The 19,619-nt window shown below is 36.6% G+C and overlaps 2 protein-coding genes, 1 long non-coding RNA gene and 1 pseudogene across 5 annotated transcripts; 2 read left to right on the top strand and 2 right to left on the bottom strand.

Moving 5' to 3' along the window:
* Nucleotides 1-1,887: 1,887 nt before the first annotated feature.
* On the bottom strand, nt 1,888-3,083 carry LOC114739423 (protein cornichon homolog 1-like). 2 transcript variants are annotated; one of them, XM_028927483.1, is made up of 4 exons: nt 3,006-3,083; nt 2,688-2,869; nt 2,269-2,391; nt 1,888-2,175 (listed from the first exon to the last, which is right to left on the bottom strand). In XM_028927483.1, the coding sequence occupies exons 1-4, from the start codon at nt 3,081-3,083 to the stop codon at nt 2,100-2,102; spliced, it is 459 nt and encodes a 152-aa protein (XP_028783316.1). In that variant the 3' UTR covers nt 1,888-2,099. The 2 variants fall into 2 exon arrangements, with proteins under 2 accessions (XP_028783316.1, XP_028783315.1); XM_028927482.1 differs by having other exon boundaries at nt 1,888-2,187.
* A 2,277-nt stretch (nt 3,084-5,360) lies between these two features.
* LOC114739428 (uncharacterized) lies at nt 5,361-15,727 on the bottom strand. The gene is made up of 3 exons (XR_003739602.1): nt 15,653-15,727; nt 13,020-13,027; nt 5,361-5,371 (listed from the first exon to the last, which is right to left on the bottom strand). It is a non-coding gene; the product is annotated as an uncharacterized LOC114739428 (long non-coding RNA).
* LOC114739426 (OTU domain-containing protein At3g57810-like) lies at nt 9,481-12,708 on the top strand. Of its 2 annotated transcripts, XM_028927485.1 has the most exons (8): nt 9,481-9,536; nt 9,631-9,685; nt 10,080-10,173; nt 10,482-11,072; nt 11,268-11,389; nt 11,695-11,735; nt 12,263-12,361; nt 12,459-12,708. In XM_028927485.1, exons 3-8 carry the CDS (start codon nt 10,167-10,169, stop codon nt 12,628-12,630), a joined length of 1,032 nt encoding a protein of 343 aa, XP_028783318.1. In that variant the 5' UTR covers nt 9,481-9,536; nt 9,631-9,685; nt 10,080-10,166; the 3' UTR covers nt 12,631-12,708. The 2 variants fall into 2 exon arrangements, with proteins under 2 accessions (XP_028783318.1, XP_028783319.1); XM_028927486.1 differs by lacking the exons at nt 9,631-9,685; nt 10,080-10,173 and having other exon boundaries at nt 9,489-9,536.
* On the top strand, nt 14,847-18,690 carry LOC114739425 (receptor protein kinase-like protein ZAR1; annotated as a pseudogene).
* The last annotated feature ends 929 nt before the right edge of the window (nt 18,691-19,619 follow it).

Below are 19,619 nucleotides of genomic sequence, written 5' to 3' on the forward strand. Positions count from 1 at the left end.
AATTGTAAAATGTAAAAATGATTGTTTTAAGAAATTCGGAACAGCACAAGTGTAATTATAAAGAGTGAATAGTGAGATGACAGTAGTGGGTGGCCCGCCAAAAGTGGTCCAGAATGAATAAGACCGGCCTTCATGATAGTAGGCCCACCCAAACAAAATAACAAGCAGCACTCAAATGACCAGGCAGCTTCCCAGTTGATTTTCCTTTTACTAATAAGATTGGGTGCATCAAAAAGGATTTATCTGTCACAGTATAGTAAATTAAGATTCAAATTTTCACTAAAAAAATGTTTATATTTAGTGTTCGATAATGCTTTGAATATGATTGCCTCTAACAAAGAAAACTTATACATGGGACAAAAAAAAAAAAAACACTCCAAAGAAACTATCCACTTCCCATCAAAGGCATGCCAAACTAACATTCTCAACGCCTTCAAGTACAAGTAAATGAGCTTCTGATGAAGGGACGTTGATAGTTTGGGTATGGATGGGAATGATCTGTTAGGTTTCGGCTTTTTTCCAGTGAGAGTGGTGCTGCTTTTGAAAATGCTTCACCCGTCCACTCACCAATATATATATATATATATATATATATATATTCTACTTCCGCCCTCTGCCTCTGAAACTTTCTAACATTGAATGTGCATCATCATTGTATTATTCACCCTTAATTAGCAAGTAATCGTCTCTTATGTATCCAAATAAAAAGGCTTCCAATCCAGATTCACAGTATTCACCATTCTGGCTGGTTGCCAACATTTCTATTTCTATTGACAGTGAACTGCTCACTTTTTAACCTCATTAATACTGATTAAATTCAAATTTCCCACTAAAATGAGAGCGAAAACAGGGAGACGTACAACATAGAGCAACTTACACCCCACCTCACACATTGGTTACCAGCGCTGGTTAAGTAGTTTTGCAGGCCATTTTCCTCCATACCCAGAACAATTAACCTTTAGGATCTCCAGGAAGTGATAAATTATAAATGGCAATCCATGATGAATGTTGCCTGCAAGAATAATGATACATAGCTTTTTTATAACCACTGTTTGAAGTCTACCCTATTTTACCATGGAAAAGAAATGCTATCAGTGACTACATATGCCTTCTCGTGTTATTCATGTTCATATATAGATCACTGCCAAGAAAATTTATATTCTGATGAGATCTTGACCCAGCCTCATTCTCAAGTCTGAGTTTATGAAAAGACGAGTGAAGTACTGAAAACTAGAAGATGAATTGCCGATTCAGGCAACTTTGTAGTAAAAGGAGTAAAAGAAATCCCTTATTCAAATGTAGAAATTGAATTAAACGATGAATAAGGAATTTTAAAGTAGGCATTTTCTTGTTCGATTATTTCATCGCTTAATCTTTTTTGCATTGTAGCTGACAGTCAAAATATTTGGCACAATATCAAAAGATTTGTGCTTTCGGAAATCAAAAGTTTTCTTGGTAAATTGTTTGAGCATGTCTCCAGAAAAATCCTACATGATTTCCCAGTCGTGGTTTTGCAGTTAGACAATAATCTATGATCATAGATATCAACAGTTCATAAGAATCTGGTATGTGCCACAGGATTTCGGGTACTGTTCTACGATCCGTTTCCACCAAACTTGCCCCATGATGACAGGTCTGGAGGCTGACATGAGGAAGATGATTTTCAAACTCTAGGACAAATTAGGAAAATTGCAGCAGTCATTCGCCCCCATTACTGTATCTTCTCAAATATAACCAATCCAGCCAATTGATTAAAAATAAATGACCCAGTATAGTCAGAATCTTATTGATGTACACGGACACATCCCCCCCCCCTTTTTTGGCCCCCGAAGAAACGTCTGATCAAAAGTCAACTGCAATCTCGATGGTTGAAAAAGTACAACAAGATGAGGGTAACATGCAAGACTTTTATTTACATTCAACTACAAGATCCATCCATAACTGGACAAGTAAATTGATCCCATAAAATTTCAAGTATAATGACTCTAAAAGTTTCTAAATCCAAGCTAACTTAAATAGTTAACTTTTACAGGAGACCAAGTGCTAAGGTATCACCGAACGGTGCCAATCACACATTCTGGAAGGATTACAAAAATTTCCTAGAACTCAAAAAGGGTAGACCGGACATCCTCAAACTTGAAATTGTGAAATAGCATTATTCCTGCAGCGATAATCCTGCAGGAAGACCTTAATCAGAAAAATCAAAATAAAATAAAGCAGTAATAATGCGATGTACACCACCATATCAAAGTTATTTGTATGGCATACCTGAAGACAACAACAGCAAGAGTCAAGAGATATAAAGCAAACTTCACTATCCGGTATTTCTTCTCAGCATTAACTACCCTAAACATTTCAGTGACATCAAGAAGATGCTGCTGTTTCGCATACCTGAATCATCATTAAAATGGCTAAATCATGATTCACGACAAAAACATGCGAGTTCTTTTGCTAAATCCTACGGATATTAAACAAAATATATGCATTTAATAATTCATTTGCAAGTTAATTAGAGCAGTTACAAATTTAGCTAAGTTTTCAGTTCTCATGATTCAGCCTAAAAAATTCAACAGCAACTGTGAATCAAGTTAGAAATTTTTAAATATTCCAAGTTTTCCACTAGCTAGATGACAATTGTTGTAGCCTAAGAAGCAAGAAGAAAATCTAAGTACAAATATCCACCATACAGCGTCATGTGATAGGCAGTGATGGGAACTGTCAAAAAGATCATGAACCAGTGCCCAGTGAGGAGGAAGAGAGCGCATAGTGCTGCCTGCCCAATAAACTCAGGAACAACGAAGTAATTGATACGGGAGGAAGCCTCATATGGGTTGACATAGTCAGCCTCCAAGTCTGTTAAGATCAGAATCTTCAGGGGGGTAAAAAGAGGAACTTCAATAAGATTCGTTGAACTCAAAACAGCCGTAATGCGCATCCTCCATATCAATGTAATAACAAAATCTAACGACAGTGAGAAATAAAACATATGGGAGAAAAGGAGATACCTGATAAAAAGTGGAGGCAAGAAGAGCAACGTTGAGGGGAAAACAAATTACAAGCCAGAAAAACAAATTCCAACCCATTTACTGACAGAGAAGAAGGCTGCCATCAGCTGATTGTCCCGGAGGGTTTTTCACTTTTCAGGGTTTCTCTTTTTTGGGCCCCAAGTGAGGGAGTTTATTAGCATCAAGTTTGGGCTTTTACTGCGTCGAATTTGATCCTCAAATGGGCCCGAAGCCCAAGCAAAGCTCTTCTGCTTCCATTTTTACATCTTGGGTAATTCTTTGGGCCTAAATCTCTCGGGTGGGCTTTGACACCATATAGCTTGGATTCACTTTTTCCCCCAGCAAGAGCCAACTATAATATAATGTCGGCAATGCATGCCAATTTATGGCGTGGCTCGGTTTTGGTTTGATGTTGAAATGCCCGCCTAATTTAATTTAAATAAAAAAAATGTTATCACGAAGATTGAAATAAATCGTATTATTTATAATTATTAAATAGTATAATTTTTAAGAAACTTTATATATAATAGATAGATATAAATTGTTTGTTGTGTATGTTTTAATACTCCCATTTTTACTTTTTTTGGGTAAAGTCTCATTCAACAAGCAATTAATTTATGTACATTATATCTAAAAGTAATGCGTGTGCATGTATACAATTTTAAAATCTTTCTAATTTTTCAAGGTTCTTTTGACAAAAAGAAGGATAGCGGATAGCGCATCATTAGCATAAAGAATCTATTTACTACATGAATATATTACTATTTTACTAGACACGTGCTTTTTTTTTAACATAAAATTTAAAATGAACTAAATTATTCATAGTAATTTTTTTTTTTTTGGTAATATAAGGAGCGGGCTCCAACCTCTACGCACACATCCAAACACACACACACACCACACGGCCAAGAGGCCGGTGGTGGTAATCATCAATATCAATATATATATAAATACTCTTCCACCAAGCCATCTCCAAAAACGGCTTAGCACTGGCTTCAGAGATGAATTACTGTTCACAAGCCATGCTCATTAAAATAAGCTTATTTCTTGGGCTTCTGTCAAGCTAATCATAATAGATGATATACATTGGGCTTTGGGTTGTGGCTCACTGTTCCGCACCTTTCTCTCAGTCCCATTTATTACGTTTTCCCTCTTCGTGAGTTTTATCATACGCCTTTCTCCGTCATTTTTTTCACATGAGGCATTACCTCTCACTTCTTCATTGCCACAGGTACTCACTTCTAAATTCAAATTTTAAATTTTATCTCCCTCCATCTCTTCAGGTCTCCTTTCAGGAGTCTCAGTGCCATTTTATCTCATTCAAAATGTTTATAATCTTCTTTTATTATTTCTTTCATTTCTGCTCTTTCCCCTTCTTCCTCTTATTTTATTTTCCTTTCGCTAATTTCACTTTTCTTTGTTGTTCTTCGGTTTGTTTTTCTTTGGCCCCTCTTATTAGGTTTTTCGATCATTTCTTGCAGTTCATCGAGGAAGGAAGAAAACAAAAACATGTATTCTGTCTCTGATTTCTTCTTATTTGCTCGAGGTAGCTCTACTATTCTGTTTGAACTCATCTCTCTCTACAACATTGATCTAAGAATGAAGAAGTTGTTCAAAGGTCTTGCCATATTGACGCAGTTAAAGCTCAACTATGATTCACATGACATATGAGTTTCTCATCTATGTATTCTCTCTAGAAGATGAAGAAGAGCAAAGGTAATATTAGCTATTTCTTCACAATCGCTGAAATTTCTTCGGATTTGTAATCAACAGGGAAAAATAAGAAGGTCTGATGCACGGTTATTGTAAAGTTTCTAAAGCACAATGAGAGAGACATCTGGTAGGCTTTCTTCACGATTTGAGTTTTTATCTTCTTTTTTTTTTTACGTCATATATATCCATTCTTCCTCTCCTCTTCTTGTTTCTGTTCTCTCCCACCATCCTTCTTCTATTTTATGTAAGTATCTTCAGAAGGTTATGCTTGCTTCAAGGTTTGATTTTTTATCTTCTCTAAAATTTTCTTCTCAACATCTTTCAAGGGTTTGCTTTCTTCGTTTGAGTTTTTAGATTAGAAGGAACAAAGAAATAAAGATGGAGGGAGGAAAGGATGAACACCAATATGAGAGGTCAAGAATGTAGATGGCTAATAGTGTGGAGATATTACGACCAAGGCAGCGGCGAAGAAGCTACAGTGAAGAAGGATGATATGAGGTGAACTAATTTCCCCTTCCCCATGTCTAGCTCCGGCAATTTTGGTTTTTGGGTTCTTCTATAGTTCTCTATCTGTTGATTGTATCTGTTCTTTGATTTTGGGTTCTTCTATTTTATAGAATTCAGATATTTAGTTTCTTTTATGTTGTAGTTCTCTATCTGTTGATTGTATATCTTGCTTTCAAGAGGGATATGTCAGGATGAACCGATCCTCCTTTACATCATGCTCTCCCATGAGATGAATATTTTGGTTGCTCAAGTTTTACCACATTAGTGATATTCGATTTCCCAAAATGTCAGAACTTGAAAGTTACGTAGATATATTATTATCAAATTTGATGTAGTGACTTAAAATGATCATTGCGTCCACACCATGATAAAGTATATAGCACTAAGATTGACTTAACTTTATTAATCTCAGTAGGTAAGGTTTTTATTGTTAAGCATGTGAAACCACATCCTTTAATTCTTTTCTTATTAATCACAACAATTCTCGCGAGTGAGGCTCTAATAATAAAATGGTGCGGATGCACATATATACCCTATAAAACAAAATGGCTGAGCTATTTAGAAGAAAGTTAAGTCATCAAAAACCGCACCCTATTGGCCTTGCATAGCTGGAAAAGCAAGACTGCTTTATTTTATCTGACCTTACTCTACTCCCTTGAACAGCTCAATTATGTTTCCTCAAGTGTGGGCACCATGTTGATTGTTTAATAAAACAAAAGCATTGTCTGAGTAACAACGACTGGAGAAAAAAATATAAAAACTGCTGAGTAGTTTTTTTTTTTTGCCAACATAAAAGTGTGAGATTGCTAAGTCATTTTTATAATATCATGACTCGATTATATTTGAAGCGTTGTCTGCATTTTTTAAGCTCATATTAAGTGTGAGATTCTATTTGAAGCTTATTTTTCTTTTCCGCCACGTTCTTATTCTTATTATGTCATTCTAATCATCTTGCTTCATTTATTTTGCTGAGCTTGGGTGTGTATTTTGTGTGGATGTGGCTCAATTTGCTTTGTGTGAAGATATGCACCGGTGGCTTTAACTATGGATTCATAAGTTTTGAAAAGAATGGATCCGTACTTTTTTTTAGTATGGATGCTATGTGTTGCAATGGGAGCTATCTAAGGTGATTATAGGATACCATTCAGAAAAAATTATACCATGCTTCAGGAGTTTCATAAGAAAATGTGTTTGGCATCATGTAAAAATTTAAACTGCATGAGGATTGAACCATAGATTTAAAGAAGATTGAACGCATGATGCTTATGACTTTGCTTCTTTAGTGTTTATTGTTCTGTCAAACAACTTTTTTGTGTCAGTTAAGCCTTTTTTCCTCAAGCTGATGTTAGTCAATGGTAGGGGGGAAAAGAAGCTAATGTCTAATGGTTCTTATTCTTCAGGGTGTGTTTTTATTCAAGTTGTCTTACCCATGCTTAAAATCATAATAAATTTAAATGCTCATGCTTAGACTTGCTCTTGGCATCTAACGAATTTTATGCATATTGCAACATTATTATATACTTATATGGATGTCGATCTATATAATCATAGAGCACTCAACCCATATTAACTTGAAACACGTTATTTTATATTAAACAAAGAAGGCCACCAGACAAAATTTTGGGAGTTCAATATTTTCATTAATTTTCATGAAATAATCTGTAATTTTCTGTGGGGCCAAGGAGAATTACAGATTTCCATGTAATCTATCACATTACTTTAAATTTTTTATACACAGCAAAATCATTTGTGACTGTTATTTCGTATATTTCTGATTATTGAATATCATAGATTGAATTTTATTTCTACCAAAGTATAATGATTCTTTCTAGATATTTGTTTTTGCTTTTTTTTTTCCCAACATGGTCTTTTGGTGTTTCATGAAAATATTAAAAGCTTTATGGACCACATTGACTGCCCTGAAAAAAGAGATCTGAACCTCAGTGTACAAGTATTTTACCTCTGCTGTGTTTATTTCTTGATGGTGTTAAATGACCGAAAACGTCTCAAAAAGGAAACATGCCAAATAAAGTCACATTTCGGTCTTCTTTTCATTGTAGCATATGGATTCCTTCAAATGACCTGTCTTCTTACAATTAGGCTCACTAATGACTTCATCCTTCTTTCTATCAGTATTTTCTGTGGCTGATAAAGGGCAATTATTTTTCTCCACAAAAAATTGAAAGATTAGCGTAGGAAGCATCTCAAAAAAGGGTATATCTTAAAGTATGCATGTGTAGTTTGTAGACAATATTTGCTTTCGACAGTGCACTGAACTTTTGCAATACAGAGTTCTTATGCCATCAAAATGACAGGCCCTTTCTTTGTTTTTTTTTTGGTCAACCGACGGGTCCTTTCTTTATGTTAACAATATATATCAATATTAAAAAAAAAAGCCAAACAAACTACATGTTTTCAAAACCTATCCACCTCGTTCTACTATTTGAATTTGAAGGTTACCTATTGATTTTGTTGGAGGCGTATCACTTGAAGTCAAATAGTTAGGCATGTATAAAAGCACATGAGAAACAACTTTATCCTTTCCAAGCACTTCATCTTTTTTTTTTTTGTGGTTTCAAATTGTTTACCACGTAACTTTCTCTCAATTCTAATTTCCATTTGTTTTCTGATATTTCACCCTCTTTAGTTCTGCATTATATTCATTATGTTCTATTCCTTCCCTGTGCATATAGCAGCATATATAGCCGGCCTTGATGATCTCCCTCATCCTCGCTCACTGATGTAAGTGTGTATAACCATAGATTAATATGTGTCAAAGAATCGAATAGGCCTTGATGATGCCCGTCATACTCAAACCTGTCCATGGGAAAAGCAACATGGCTAACTTATGTATTCAATGACTCGTGAAAAGTCAGCTGGCGGTGTCAAAAGTTCTTTATGTAGGTGTCATATGATATTCCAAATAAGAACAACACATCTTCAAAAGTTGGACTGCCTATTAATACATTCATGTTTTTGGGATCTATAGATATCAAGTATGACTTATCTCTTTTGTTAAAGACGCATTCTTCAATTGAAGATGTCTATAAAAGGTCGCAAGACTAGAGCAGTGCACGTATGGAGGCATTCTGGCTGTAACATTAAGCCTATAAAACAGGGCAAAAGTTGATGACACTGCAAACTGAAAGCTGTTTTTTATGTTTCTTCTTTTTAGGTCAACGAAAAGAAAGTCATCTTTTCCTTTTCATCATGTTTGCTGTCAATTTAAGAGGAAATGAATACTTATTAACTTGTCATAGTTATTACTCCAAATATTATTGTATAGTTTTGCCTATTTTCAAGTAATTATGTTACTCTATTATTTGAACGTGATAAATCCCAATTATCTTGAGCAAATCACTGAAAAACTTAAAGTGCAAGCATGTTGTGCCAAGAAAATTAGAAAGAAATTAAAGTTGTGGTGTGATAGATTAGTATAGGGATCATCTAAATGGTATAATTAATGTAATTGGAGTTAAATATATTTGGTTAGAGTTTATATTTTAATGAATATAACTTTTAGTTCAATATATAATAAATATATTAAGACTAAATTTTGACATAATAAGCTGAGAATTTTCGGACCTACAACTATAATTTCATTAGGATTTTACATTTAAATGTGAAAACATTTCATGATTTTTTATTTTATTTTTTGCCAACAATTATTAGTATTATTAATTGGCTACAAACAATAATAAGTAGTTAATAATAAATTAAGTTTTAACCCAAAAAAATAGAAAATTAAGATAAAATAATTTTATATCTTTAAGCTCCTTGTGCATCACATGGGTGATACAGGAGTGTGAAATAAAGATAAAAAAGAAGGCATGGATTTAATCAAAGTTCCAAATTAAAAGAAGGATGAGAGAGAAAATAACACTTAATCATAAGTGTTTGAATTTGAAAAAGGGTCAAAGAGGATATTAAAAAAGCTTTGATTTATTCCCTCCCTCCTCAAATATAATACTCTCTTTCTAATTTTTAGTATATTTCATTTGGTTTTTAATATTTGATATTTTTACTATTTGACGTACTTTAGTATTAGGTTGGAAATGAATGCTTCCCGTGCAACGCACGGGGAGCACAAGCTAGTTATTCATAGTAAATTTGACCCGGATTTCGGTTCGGAGGCGGAGTCTGGTGCACTGTGCACGTCAGGTGCCGGGTGCGAGAGAACCGAATTTACGGAGGTGATATATGGAGGCGCGGTGACGGGAGTGGATTCTGCGAGAACCAAAACAGTTTTATTAAATTAAAATTATCATCCAAAATCCGGTAGTTCTTACACTTGGGGAACTTGGTCCCAAGGTTAGTCTGCTTATTCTTTGCTTCAGCATTTTTTCCCTCGCCATGTAGCTTTTCTCTTCAGTACTCATCCTGATTCACGTGTTTCCCTCTGCAGCTATTTCTTTAGAATTCCCAATGGCGTACCCGTCACTCTTCTAACATTTGAACAGGTTTGTTTCCCTTCTGCTTTTCATTTCTGTTTTGCCTGATTTGTGGGATTCCTTTAAAACTTGTTCCGTTTTTTGTTATATTCTCATTGGAGGTCCGAGCAATCGCTAGACTCGGTCTGTTAGCTTTTCTCAAATTTATATACCTCTTCATGGGTGTTATGGAAGCATTTTTAACGGATTAGAATTCAGTATGATAATTCTTTGTAATTCAACTGACACGACCATTTTATCACAAAATGGATAATGGGAATGCGAGCAAAGGATATTAAATTTCCCCTTTTTTTCTAACTGACACGAGACATCAACGTTTTAGCCCAAGTAGTTTTGATTGACACCTGCATGTTTTGAATTTTGATTTTGAGAGTGCCATTTATGTTGTTTTATCATCTGGCAGTTACGATCTTTAACCCACGACACCCACTTTTATCCTGGAGTTGGCTAGCCACTTGGTCTCGTTTCTACTGGATAGGAGCTTTCTCTAATGAGAGGTAGGAGGGATTTCAAAGCATGCGGTCAAGTCATGGTATTTCAAAGAACTCGTGATATCTCCAATCTTGTCAATAAATTTGAATTTTTTTGGGTTTAGCTCTCCTGTTGCAACTTAACATATAATTGCAAATCGACCCAGGAACAGAATTGAAATGGTGAAGTTTATTTGCTTTAGTTGTTATTGTTGAATTGAGTATAGATAGTCAAAATTTATATTCCTAGGAATATTATTTTGGGTGGCATTAAAAAAAAAAAAAGGAACATTTTTTAGACTAGGAGCTAATTATTAGATCTTATTGTGACTCAGGCAATGTAAACATGAGAGTTTGCTCTCCTGTTTGTTTATCTTCAATTAATGCCATTGTCCTGAAAGGTCGCGCAAATCTGCTACTAAGCAGCAATACCTGTGGTCTTTCGTCCCAAGGAAAGTGTGGTTCATGTTCCATCCATTTGTCCCCTGGGAAATCTGAGTTACGACATGTTGGTTTTTCTGTTTATACAACATCGTCTTGTGCAACTATTATGGGCCAAACAATCAGGGGAGGTTGCTTGGGATCTTGCTTCTCCAAGCAAAGGGACAACGTTCAAGTCCTGGGCTCTGTAGGACCTCAGAGGAGGAATCTTGAAGTGTCGTTGGCTTGCCAAAGTTTGAATATGAGGCTTTTGGTACCTAAACAAAAGCTGCTTCCTAAAGCCAAGTGTAAGGTGGGACCAATAACTTGGCCACATGGATGTGCATCAGCTGGCTTGATTTTTGGATTACTTGTTTGTAATTCAAGTTCCCAACCCGCGCATTCTGAGACAGATACAGAGAATGGGAGAACGGAAGATGACTGCAGTGAGCCATCCGTGAAATTCTCACATGGGAAGGAAGTTTACACTGACTATTCTGTAATTGGTGAGCTGCACATTCTTTCTACGAATAACGTTTTGCATTCTGATGGCATAGATATACATGGTGTAGTTGGTCACATAAAGCAATGCAATTACATGTTACATAAATTGCACACACACATGTACATAGAAATAATTACAGATATAAAATTAACTTTGATATTTATTAATTGCGTTATAAACTTTCCATGTTGTGAAGGAATACCTGGAGATGGACGATGTTTGTTCCGTTCTGTTGCTCACGGGGCTTGTTTGAGGTCCGGAAAACCTTCTCCAAGTGAAAGTTTTCAGAGAGAGCTAGCAGATGAGTTACGAAACAAAGTATGTTTTTTGTCACTTAATTTGTTGGCATCACCCTAATAAGCTTACAATCTCCCTTAGCTCCACCCAAAGAAAAACACCATGCATGATTGAGCACACATATTTCCTGATGAATAGTTTTGGTCTCAAATAAATATTATTCTTGAATCAGTTCACAGTATTACATGTCTTGACAAAATTAAAATCTCCTTTTCATATAAGTCTGAAACCATGCTGTTTGTGTTCTTCTGGTGCCTTTTTGCTCCCATCAATTCTTCAGCTGCCATTGTTCCTGATTTGTTTCATTTTTCTGTTACATTGGTCAGGTTGCTGATGAATTTGTCAAAAGAAGGGAAGAGACAGAATGGTAGGCTTTCAAGTTACATATCCGTAGATAGTTGTGATTCCAACACACGGAATGCCTTTTACACACACACACACACTGAAGACCGATAACTTTCGCTGTGTTTTTCTCTCTGCCAATGTCACGAAGGAACATGTGTTCCCGATTAGCAGAAAAAATACAGCAGGTTGATTTAAGTAGATGAGTTATGCATCACCTTCTGGCGGATTAGGTCTGTCTCTAGTCTTTGTTTTCAAAAGTTAATAATAATTAGAGTAGGTCTTGTTTATTGCATGGATTCTTAGAACTGAGTTGCTATGTTTATGTCTCATGAGTGGTATAGCTTGTTAGAATTTTTATATTCTATATAGATGTGCCATATTAAACTATTTATGTTTGAAATCAGTGATGGTTTTCGTTGATTGATGTATCAAGAGGATGTCATTTGATGCCTGAATGAGAATGTGAAATTGTTAAACTCATACCATTATGATCCAATGGAATGATTGTCTTCTGATGAAATAGGATTTGGTTGTCACATGATATCTCAGGTTTGTTGAAGGTGATTTCGACACTTATGTTTCCCAAATTAGGAAGCCCCATGTGTGGGGAGGTGAACCTGAACTATTCATAGCTTCGCATGTTCTGCAGTTAGTGCCCCTCTCTCTTGAACCAGTTATTCAATCTTTGTACGTTTGTGAACTTCACAATTTTGGATGTTGAACTAATACGAGGCCAATTCTGCAGGATGCCAATCACAGTGTACATGTATGATAAAGATGCCGGTGGCTTGATATCTATTGCTGAGTATGGACAAGAATATGGCAAGGAAAACCCGATCAGGGTTCTCTACCATGGCTTTGGCCATTATGATGCATTAGAGATTCCTGGAAAGAAGGGGCTTAAGTCAAAACTCTAGCAGTTTACATGCACCTTGCAAATATAATGAAGAGGAGCATATTATACTCTCTACATTTCACATTACAACAACAGCTAATTGTTTTATTTTAGTTAAACTTGAGACAATCAACATGGGAATAAACATTTTTTTCTGTTAAACTAGACGAATGACAGTGTAGGCAAAGACAATGTAATGTTATATAGCGAGTTGGGCCCAGGCCTGAGGACAAATACTTGAGGCTTGTTGGCTTTAATATATTAGATGCAGTGGTGCACAGCCAACAAAATGGCCGCAAGTTGACCCAAAAATAAGTCGCCACAATGTAACATTGCGTACAAAATGATGTTTAATTTCCTGCTACAATATATAGTAATGATTATAAAGATAAACTTCTAGGGCTTCCTTACGGTGATCCCTCTGATGTCCTGTGGATTATGGTCCCTGGAGGTCATGGTATGCACTCTGCTTTCGTGGCAAACTGATCAGTGGTGCTGAAAGGCTGAAAGCACATGGCTGCTTCAAACTTTTTATAAAATGGACTTTTGAGGTGGGCCCACAAAGCTCCAAAGTGTTTGTTAGTTGGTCTTTCGGTGAAAGTTAAAATAGTGGGGGGTTAGGAATGCGAGGTGGCCCTAGTGTTGTTTCCTGTTCTTTTCTTCCTTTTACTGTTCCATTGTCCTTCTACTCACTAACCCCGTTGGCTTCTAATGAACCTTCCACTCTGAACTTCTTGTCTAATATGATTAAATTGTAAGAGACCTTTGACTATACCAACAATAATAGCAATTGGAGGGTAAAAAATCACGACTTGTGATGAGATAATGATTCTGCGACCTAAACTCCAGCAAGAATAATGAGGGTTGGGAAAGCCTTGGATCCAAATGGGACATGGATCATTAGTGGGTTAGTTGTGCTCTAATTAAATTAAGATTGCAATCATGTTCAGGGAACAGTCAAACGAAAAGTAGTAGCAGCAAGGAGCGAGGTTTAGAGTTTAGAGAGGAGTAGGCAGTATTTGGATTTTCAATGGGTGTTTAGATACCCAAATAATCACTGTGCAGAAATATTTTTTTATAAATCGAGACAAATTCTTTATATATTTATTTCGTATATTGTAAAAACTCTTCTGAAACCATAGTTTTAATCTTACCAAACATTCTTTATTTGCCTCTTGGCCTATCAGGAAACATTGGGATTTTAGCTCAAAAACTGTGGAAGGGGATCAAGCAGAGCACGTGACTCAAAAAAATTTCTAACCATTTGAATGAAAGCAGCGGTTGTTGGATCCGTGAAGCAGTTGTTTTTTTTTGGGGTCTGAGAAGGAAGCAGTGTTGTTTAATGGCAAAACTGAAAAAGTGAAAGGAGAGTCACAAGCATGTTGTCCTTGTTATATGATTTTCTGACACCACGCACTATTTATGAGATTTTTTTTTAAAAAAAAAAAATGGCTAGAAACAAAACAAGTCGCCCCCTGTGTGGTCGACTCAGTCCGTTGGTATCTCTATCTCATGCCGCAGATATCGGGTTTTTGTCATTTATTTTCTTGGCCTTTTTTTGGCTTCAAATTATTACTGTATTTTAAATCATAAATAAACAGAAGGGTGTAATATACAATTTTTTTCTTTGCAAAAATGCCTAGGGTTTAGTTATGCCGCCGATTACTTGAAAGTAGAGCTATTTTTACTCATCACTCTGCTTAGATGAAAGTAAGACAAAGAAGAAAAGTATAACAAAATCAACGTATCAACATAAAGTTTATATTAAATCTCACATTTACAGATTATAAATGTTACTTGCTGCCTCCATATCGAGCTTACTACATACCACTGACATGCCTTCTAGAAAATCTGGCAAAAAAAAAAGGGTATACCTTCTACGAAAGTGATCTTAAAAAATTCCCAACAAATCCTTTTCAAACATTTTGTTTTACCTCAGAAAAACAAAAGTGACTCTTATGCATATCTACGTGGCACGTAAGACATGTAAGGAGCGCTAATATTTGAAAAATATATAGAGTACATACTAATTTGTTTTTTTTACCAATACTTATTTGTCAACTCTTTAAATTTTATTTAAATAATTAAATATGTAAATAAATAAGAATAAAATACATGAAGCTTAAAACATAGATGAGTATATTGAAAGAAAAAAAAAGGGAAATTCAAATTACCCAGAGTTTGAGCCTCGGCTCTCTATGGAAAGAACGCTGCTTATTTGCGAATAATAATAATTAAAAAAGAAAGTATGTCGAGGACAGGATGGTCAGAAAAATTCAAACTGTAATGCCACCTCGAAAACATCCCTGCGACAAAATTCAAATGCTAGGCCATCTTCTTCATCTTGAACTCCACACTCTGCAGCCAATCTGTGACGCCTTCTTTCTAAACATGCTTGCAAAATGATCCATTAACATTCCCAGCTTTTTATTTTAATCCCCACTTGAAGAATGGAAATGCATCTTCCTCTCCACATAGCTTCCATTCTCCTGTGCTTCTTAGCTTCTTTCACCTCCTCCTTGAACTCCGATGGCCTCTCTCTACTCGCCCTCAAAGCCGCCGTTGAGTCCGACCCTTCCGGAGTTCTCAACTCGTGGTCCGACTCTGACTCCACCCCATGTCGCTGGGCTGGGGTCGCCTGTGCCCATGACCGAGTCACCCAGCTCGTCCTGCCCAACAAAGGCCTGACGGGTTACCTTCCATCTGAACTTGGTTTGCTCGACTCGCTCAGGCAACTCAGTCTTTCGCACAATAACTTCTCCAAGGCCATTCCTTCCCGCTTGTTCAACGCGACTGGCCTCCTCCTTTTAGACCTCTCTCATAATCTCCTCTCTGGTCCCATTCCAACTGAGATCAGGTCTCTCAAATCTCTCAGACATTTGGATTTATCCTCAAATTCCCTCAATGGCTCTCTCCCTGAAGCTCTATCCGAGTTCACTAACCTCGTTGGAACCTTGAATCTCTCTTACAATCACTTCTCGGGTGGGATCCCGGAGGCTTTGGGGCGACTCCCTGTGATAGTCAGTTTGGATCTCCAGAACAACAACCTGACAGGCAAAATTCCTCAAGTAGGTTCGTTGCTAAACCAGGGTCCTACAGCTTTCTCCGCTAACCCCGGCCTCTGTGGGTTCCCTTTGCAGAATGCATGCCCAGAAGCTCAGAATCCCGAGAATTACCCAAGCAACGAAGACCCTGAAAACCCAAACACCGTTAACCCTGGGTTTCCAGCGGGATATCAAGAAGCGAAGGCGAAAGAGCGAAGTCGTTCCATCATCGTCCCTATAATTTTTGGCGTCTCCTTGGCAGCGGGGGCCGTTTCGTTGTCAGTGTGGCTGTTGCGCAGACGACGGACGGTTGATTTGAGCAAGTTAGGGAAGCAAAAATTAGACAATGAGGCCAACGAGGAAGGAGGTGAAGGGCAAAAGGGTAAATTCGTGATCGTAGATGAAGGGTTCAGTCTGGAACTAGAGGATTTATTAAGAGCATCCGCATATGTAGTGGGAAAGAGTAAGAGTGGGATAGTGTATAAGGTGGTAGCTACTGGGAAAGGGTCGGGCCCGGCGGCGACTGTGGTGGCCGTCCGGCGGTTGAGTGAGGGTGATGCCACCTGGAAGCTAAAGGAGTTCGAGGCTGAAGTGGAGATCATTGGGAGGGTCAACCACCCTAACATCGTCCGCTTACGAGCATATTACTATGCAAGTGATGAAAAATTAATTATCACTGACTTCATCCGCAATGGAAGCGTGCACACTGCCCTTCATGGTATCAAATTTCTCAGCCGTTGGTTGTTTATTTTTAATAGCGCTGGTTCTCTCTTAATTGAATCATCAAACTTTTTTCGGTCAGTAGTTACCTTCCTTCACTATGTACGTGCTATATGCCAGTATGTGTGAGGTGAGATCATTTTTAAGGCAATAGGTTTATTTCTCTTCGTACTTTTTGTTACACTAGAAGATTAAATGTTCTGGGAAGTTCAGCATTAGCATTTAGTACTTTCTAGTTGACTAATTTAAATAGACGAAGAAAATTAGTAAAATTATTTATTTGTAATAAATAGTTGTTATTTTTCTTAAAATACTTTTTTTAATTAGAATTATCATTTGATGAAACTTTTAATATATACAACTATTACAAAGACTATCTTGAAAAAAAAAGATAAATATGAGATAAAATGAATTAAAATTTAGGTATAAGATGAAAATGAATGTCAATCTGACCCTTATATTAAGTAACAGAGATAGTATTAATTGTAATGAAACTTTAGGTTGATAATCATGTGCTGTCTCTTGGTTTGGTTTTATGGTCACACCATGAAGTCAATCATGAATTCAAATTCCATTTTTTACTTTAAAAGAGCTAATAATGTGGTCATGTGATTGTTATCATGATGGTTTGTAAATGTGGAGGAGCTCGTGAACTAAAGCTGTTTTAATTCTCACATTCTGGTGTTATTTTCCTGTCCCTATCTTATTTGTTGTGCACTGCATATTTTGAGCCATCGATCATCTTGTTCTTAAATGAATATTGAAAAAACATTGAAAAATAGGGATAATAATGTCATTGAAAAAAATTTTTAAAAAAATATTTGGCATAAGTAATTGATTGTTACATAGAATGAGTCAAAATCATGGAGTTGGGATTGGAGAATACCATCTTCTCTCATAGTATTCCCAATTTTATATATATGAGTTTGTTCAATTCTATATAACAAGCAATCTCTTTGAATAGATTTTTTCAATCCAAATCCCAAGTACCTTTTATTTTCATTGCTTTGTAAATGTACCAAACAGGACCTAAGTGGCTGTTGTCCATGATCATACAATAATATGACTTGGTGCTGTTACACCTTGGGTGTCCCTACCATGGTTCCTGAATAAATGGACCCTTTTTTGTGGTCCAACCCTGTGTGGATGGTGACAACTGCCAAAAATCTAACCTTATGATTCCGACCCCATTCTGGTGACTGGAGAATTCATGTCTCCAATACACTCGTCTTTATTCCCTGTTGATATGCCATGGATTGTGAACCGCTAGCGGTGGTTGTCTTGCAGTGAGTGAGTCAGTCCACGCTCCTTCCACCTTTTTCTGAATGCCATGCTAGTGAACTGGTGGTCCATTAGAGTAAAAGATTTCTGTTTTGTCTTTCTTTTTTTGGGGAAAACAATGGGGAAAGTTAAACTCTGATGATAATGGTCGTGAGGTCACTTTCAGCATTTACTCTCCACTTGAAAGCTCTGTTTGAAGGTTTTTCCTGCTGCATCTGGTGTTTTTCGGTTGCAGGTGGACCTTCCAATCCTTTGCCGCCATTAACATGGGCAGCAAGGTTAAAGATTGCTCAAGGAGCTGCGAGGGTTTAATGTACATACACGAGTTCGGCGGTCGAAAATACGCGCATGGCAACCTTAAATCCACAAAAATCTTGCTGGACGATGAACTCCATCCTTTCATATCTGGCTTTGGACTTACTCGCCTCATGTCGAGCTGTTCAAAGTCCACAGCAATGGCACCAAAGCGACAGAATTCAAAGCAGTCTATTGCAACCTCTGCAATAGCAGCTTCCCAAAACAATTACTTGGCACCAGAGGTTCGCTTGAGCGGAGGCAAATATACTCAGAGTGGATGTGTATGCTTTTGGGATAATTCTGTTAGAACTATTGACAGGACGAAGGCCGGATTCGGGAACGGAGAAAGAGGGCGAAGTACTGGAGAGTTTTGTGAGGCAAGTATTCCGGGAAGAGAGGCCCTTGTGCGAGATTATAGACCCTGCACTTCTGTCTGAGGTTTACGCTAAGAAGCAAGTAGTTGCAGCATTTCATCTTGCACTGAACTGCACAGAACAGGACGCAGAGTTGCGGCCCAGAATGAGAACAGTGTCGGAGAGCCTTGATGGGATAAAGGCACCGTGAAATTTTTTTGTTAAGGTGGCTTGGTTTTGAGGTTGGATTGGTGTTGAATCTTGCAAGATGCTTGGACTTAGGAGTAGGAGCAGCTAGATGTAGCTGGTGTTATAAAAGCCCATGCAATGCATCGTCTCTGTTGTAGTAAAGCAGTGGAAACTGGAAATTGCGTATCTTTGGTTGCTTATGTTTTTTGAATTTGAAACTGCAGGGCGGGACCATGGGAGCTGAAATCATCCCTTTTAACACAAATGGAATTGTCTGACTCTGACAATGTCAATAATTAATATGAGAATCAGGCCACAAATCCGGTCCACTGGCTTGCTTAATCATTATCAACCACCCAGGGGAACGAGTTTCAATGATATACAGGTACCATGATATTCATCAAATCTTAACCGTTCAATTTATGAATAATTAAGATTTTAATTTTTTTTTTTTGGGAAATTTTTTTTTATATATGGAGGTACATAATCCAGAATAATGTAATTTTTTTATTGTAGGTTTTTTTAAAAAATAATTTTTTATTTAAATTTTATCAGTTGAAAATTTTAAATACAGCTTATTAAAATTGTATTTGACTTGTGTAGATTTTTACTGCAGTGATAAGTATCATAGTTTTTACTATTGTAATATGTACTGAAACTGGTTTTCAGATTATGTTAGTCTTCGAGGCGGATGGTTATGTTTTAATAAGTAAATGAGACGCCCAACATATTTGAAGAGGCGTAGGCCTTGAAGAAAGGAGTGAACACCAAGAGTCATGTCGTTCGGTCGCGCCGGCCCCAAGATGGCCCATACGTAATCTAAAATTAAAAATGATTAGATAAAATTTGGAAAAAATTCCAAAAAAGTGATAGTTGAATTTTAAATTTCAAATCAGTATTGGTTACTATACTCGTAAAAAAATGATTACATTTGAAAATAAATGACAACATATTTTTATAATAATTTCTGATTTAAAATTTTGAAATTTAACAATATATTTTTTAGGATTTTTATTAAAATTTAACCTTTTTCTTTTGGAAAAAAAGGGCAAAAGTAGGACGGGGGCTTGCCTTTTTGGTTACTAACATCTTTAAAGAAAATGATTACATTCAAAAAATAAATGACA

Source organism: Neltuma alba, unplaced genomic scaffold (genome assembly GCF_004799145.2).
Source record: "Neltuma alba isolate B1F8T4 unplaced genomic scaffold, ASM479914v2 tig00013960_pilon, whole genome shotgun sequence".
Taxonomy (NCBI): domain Eukaryota; kingdom Viridiplantae; phylum Streptophyta; class Magnoliopsida; order Fabales; family Fabaceae; genus Neltuma; species Neltuma alba.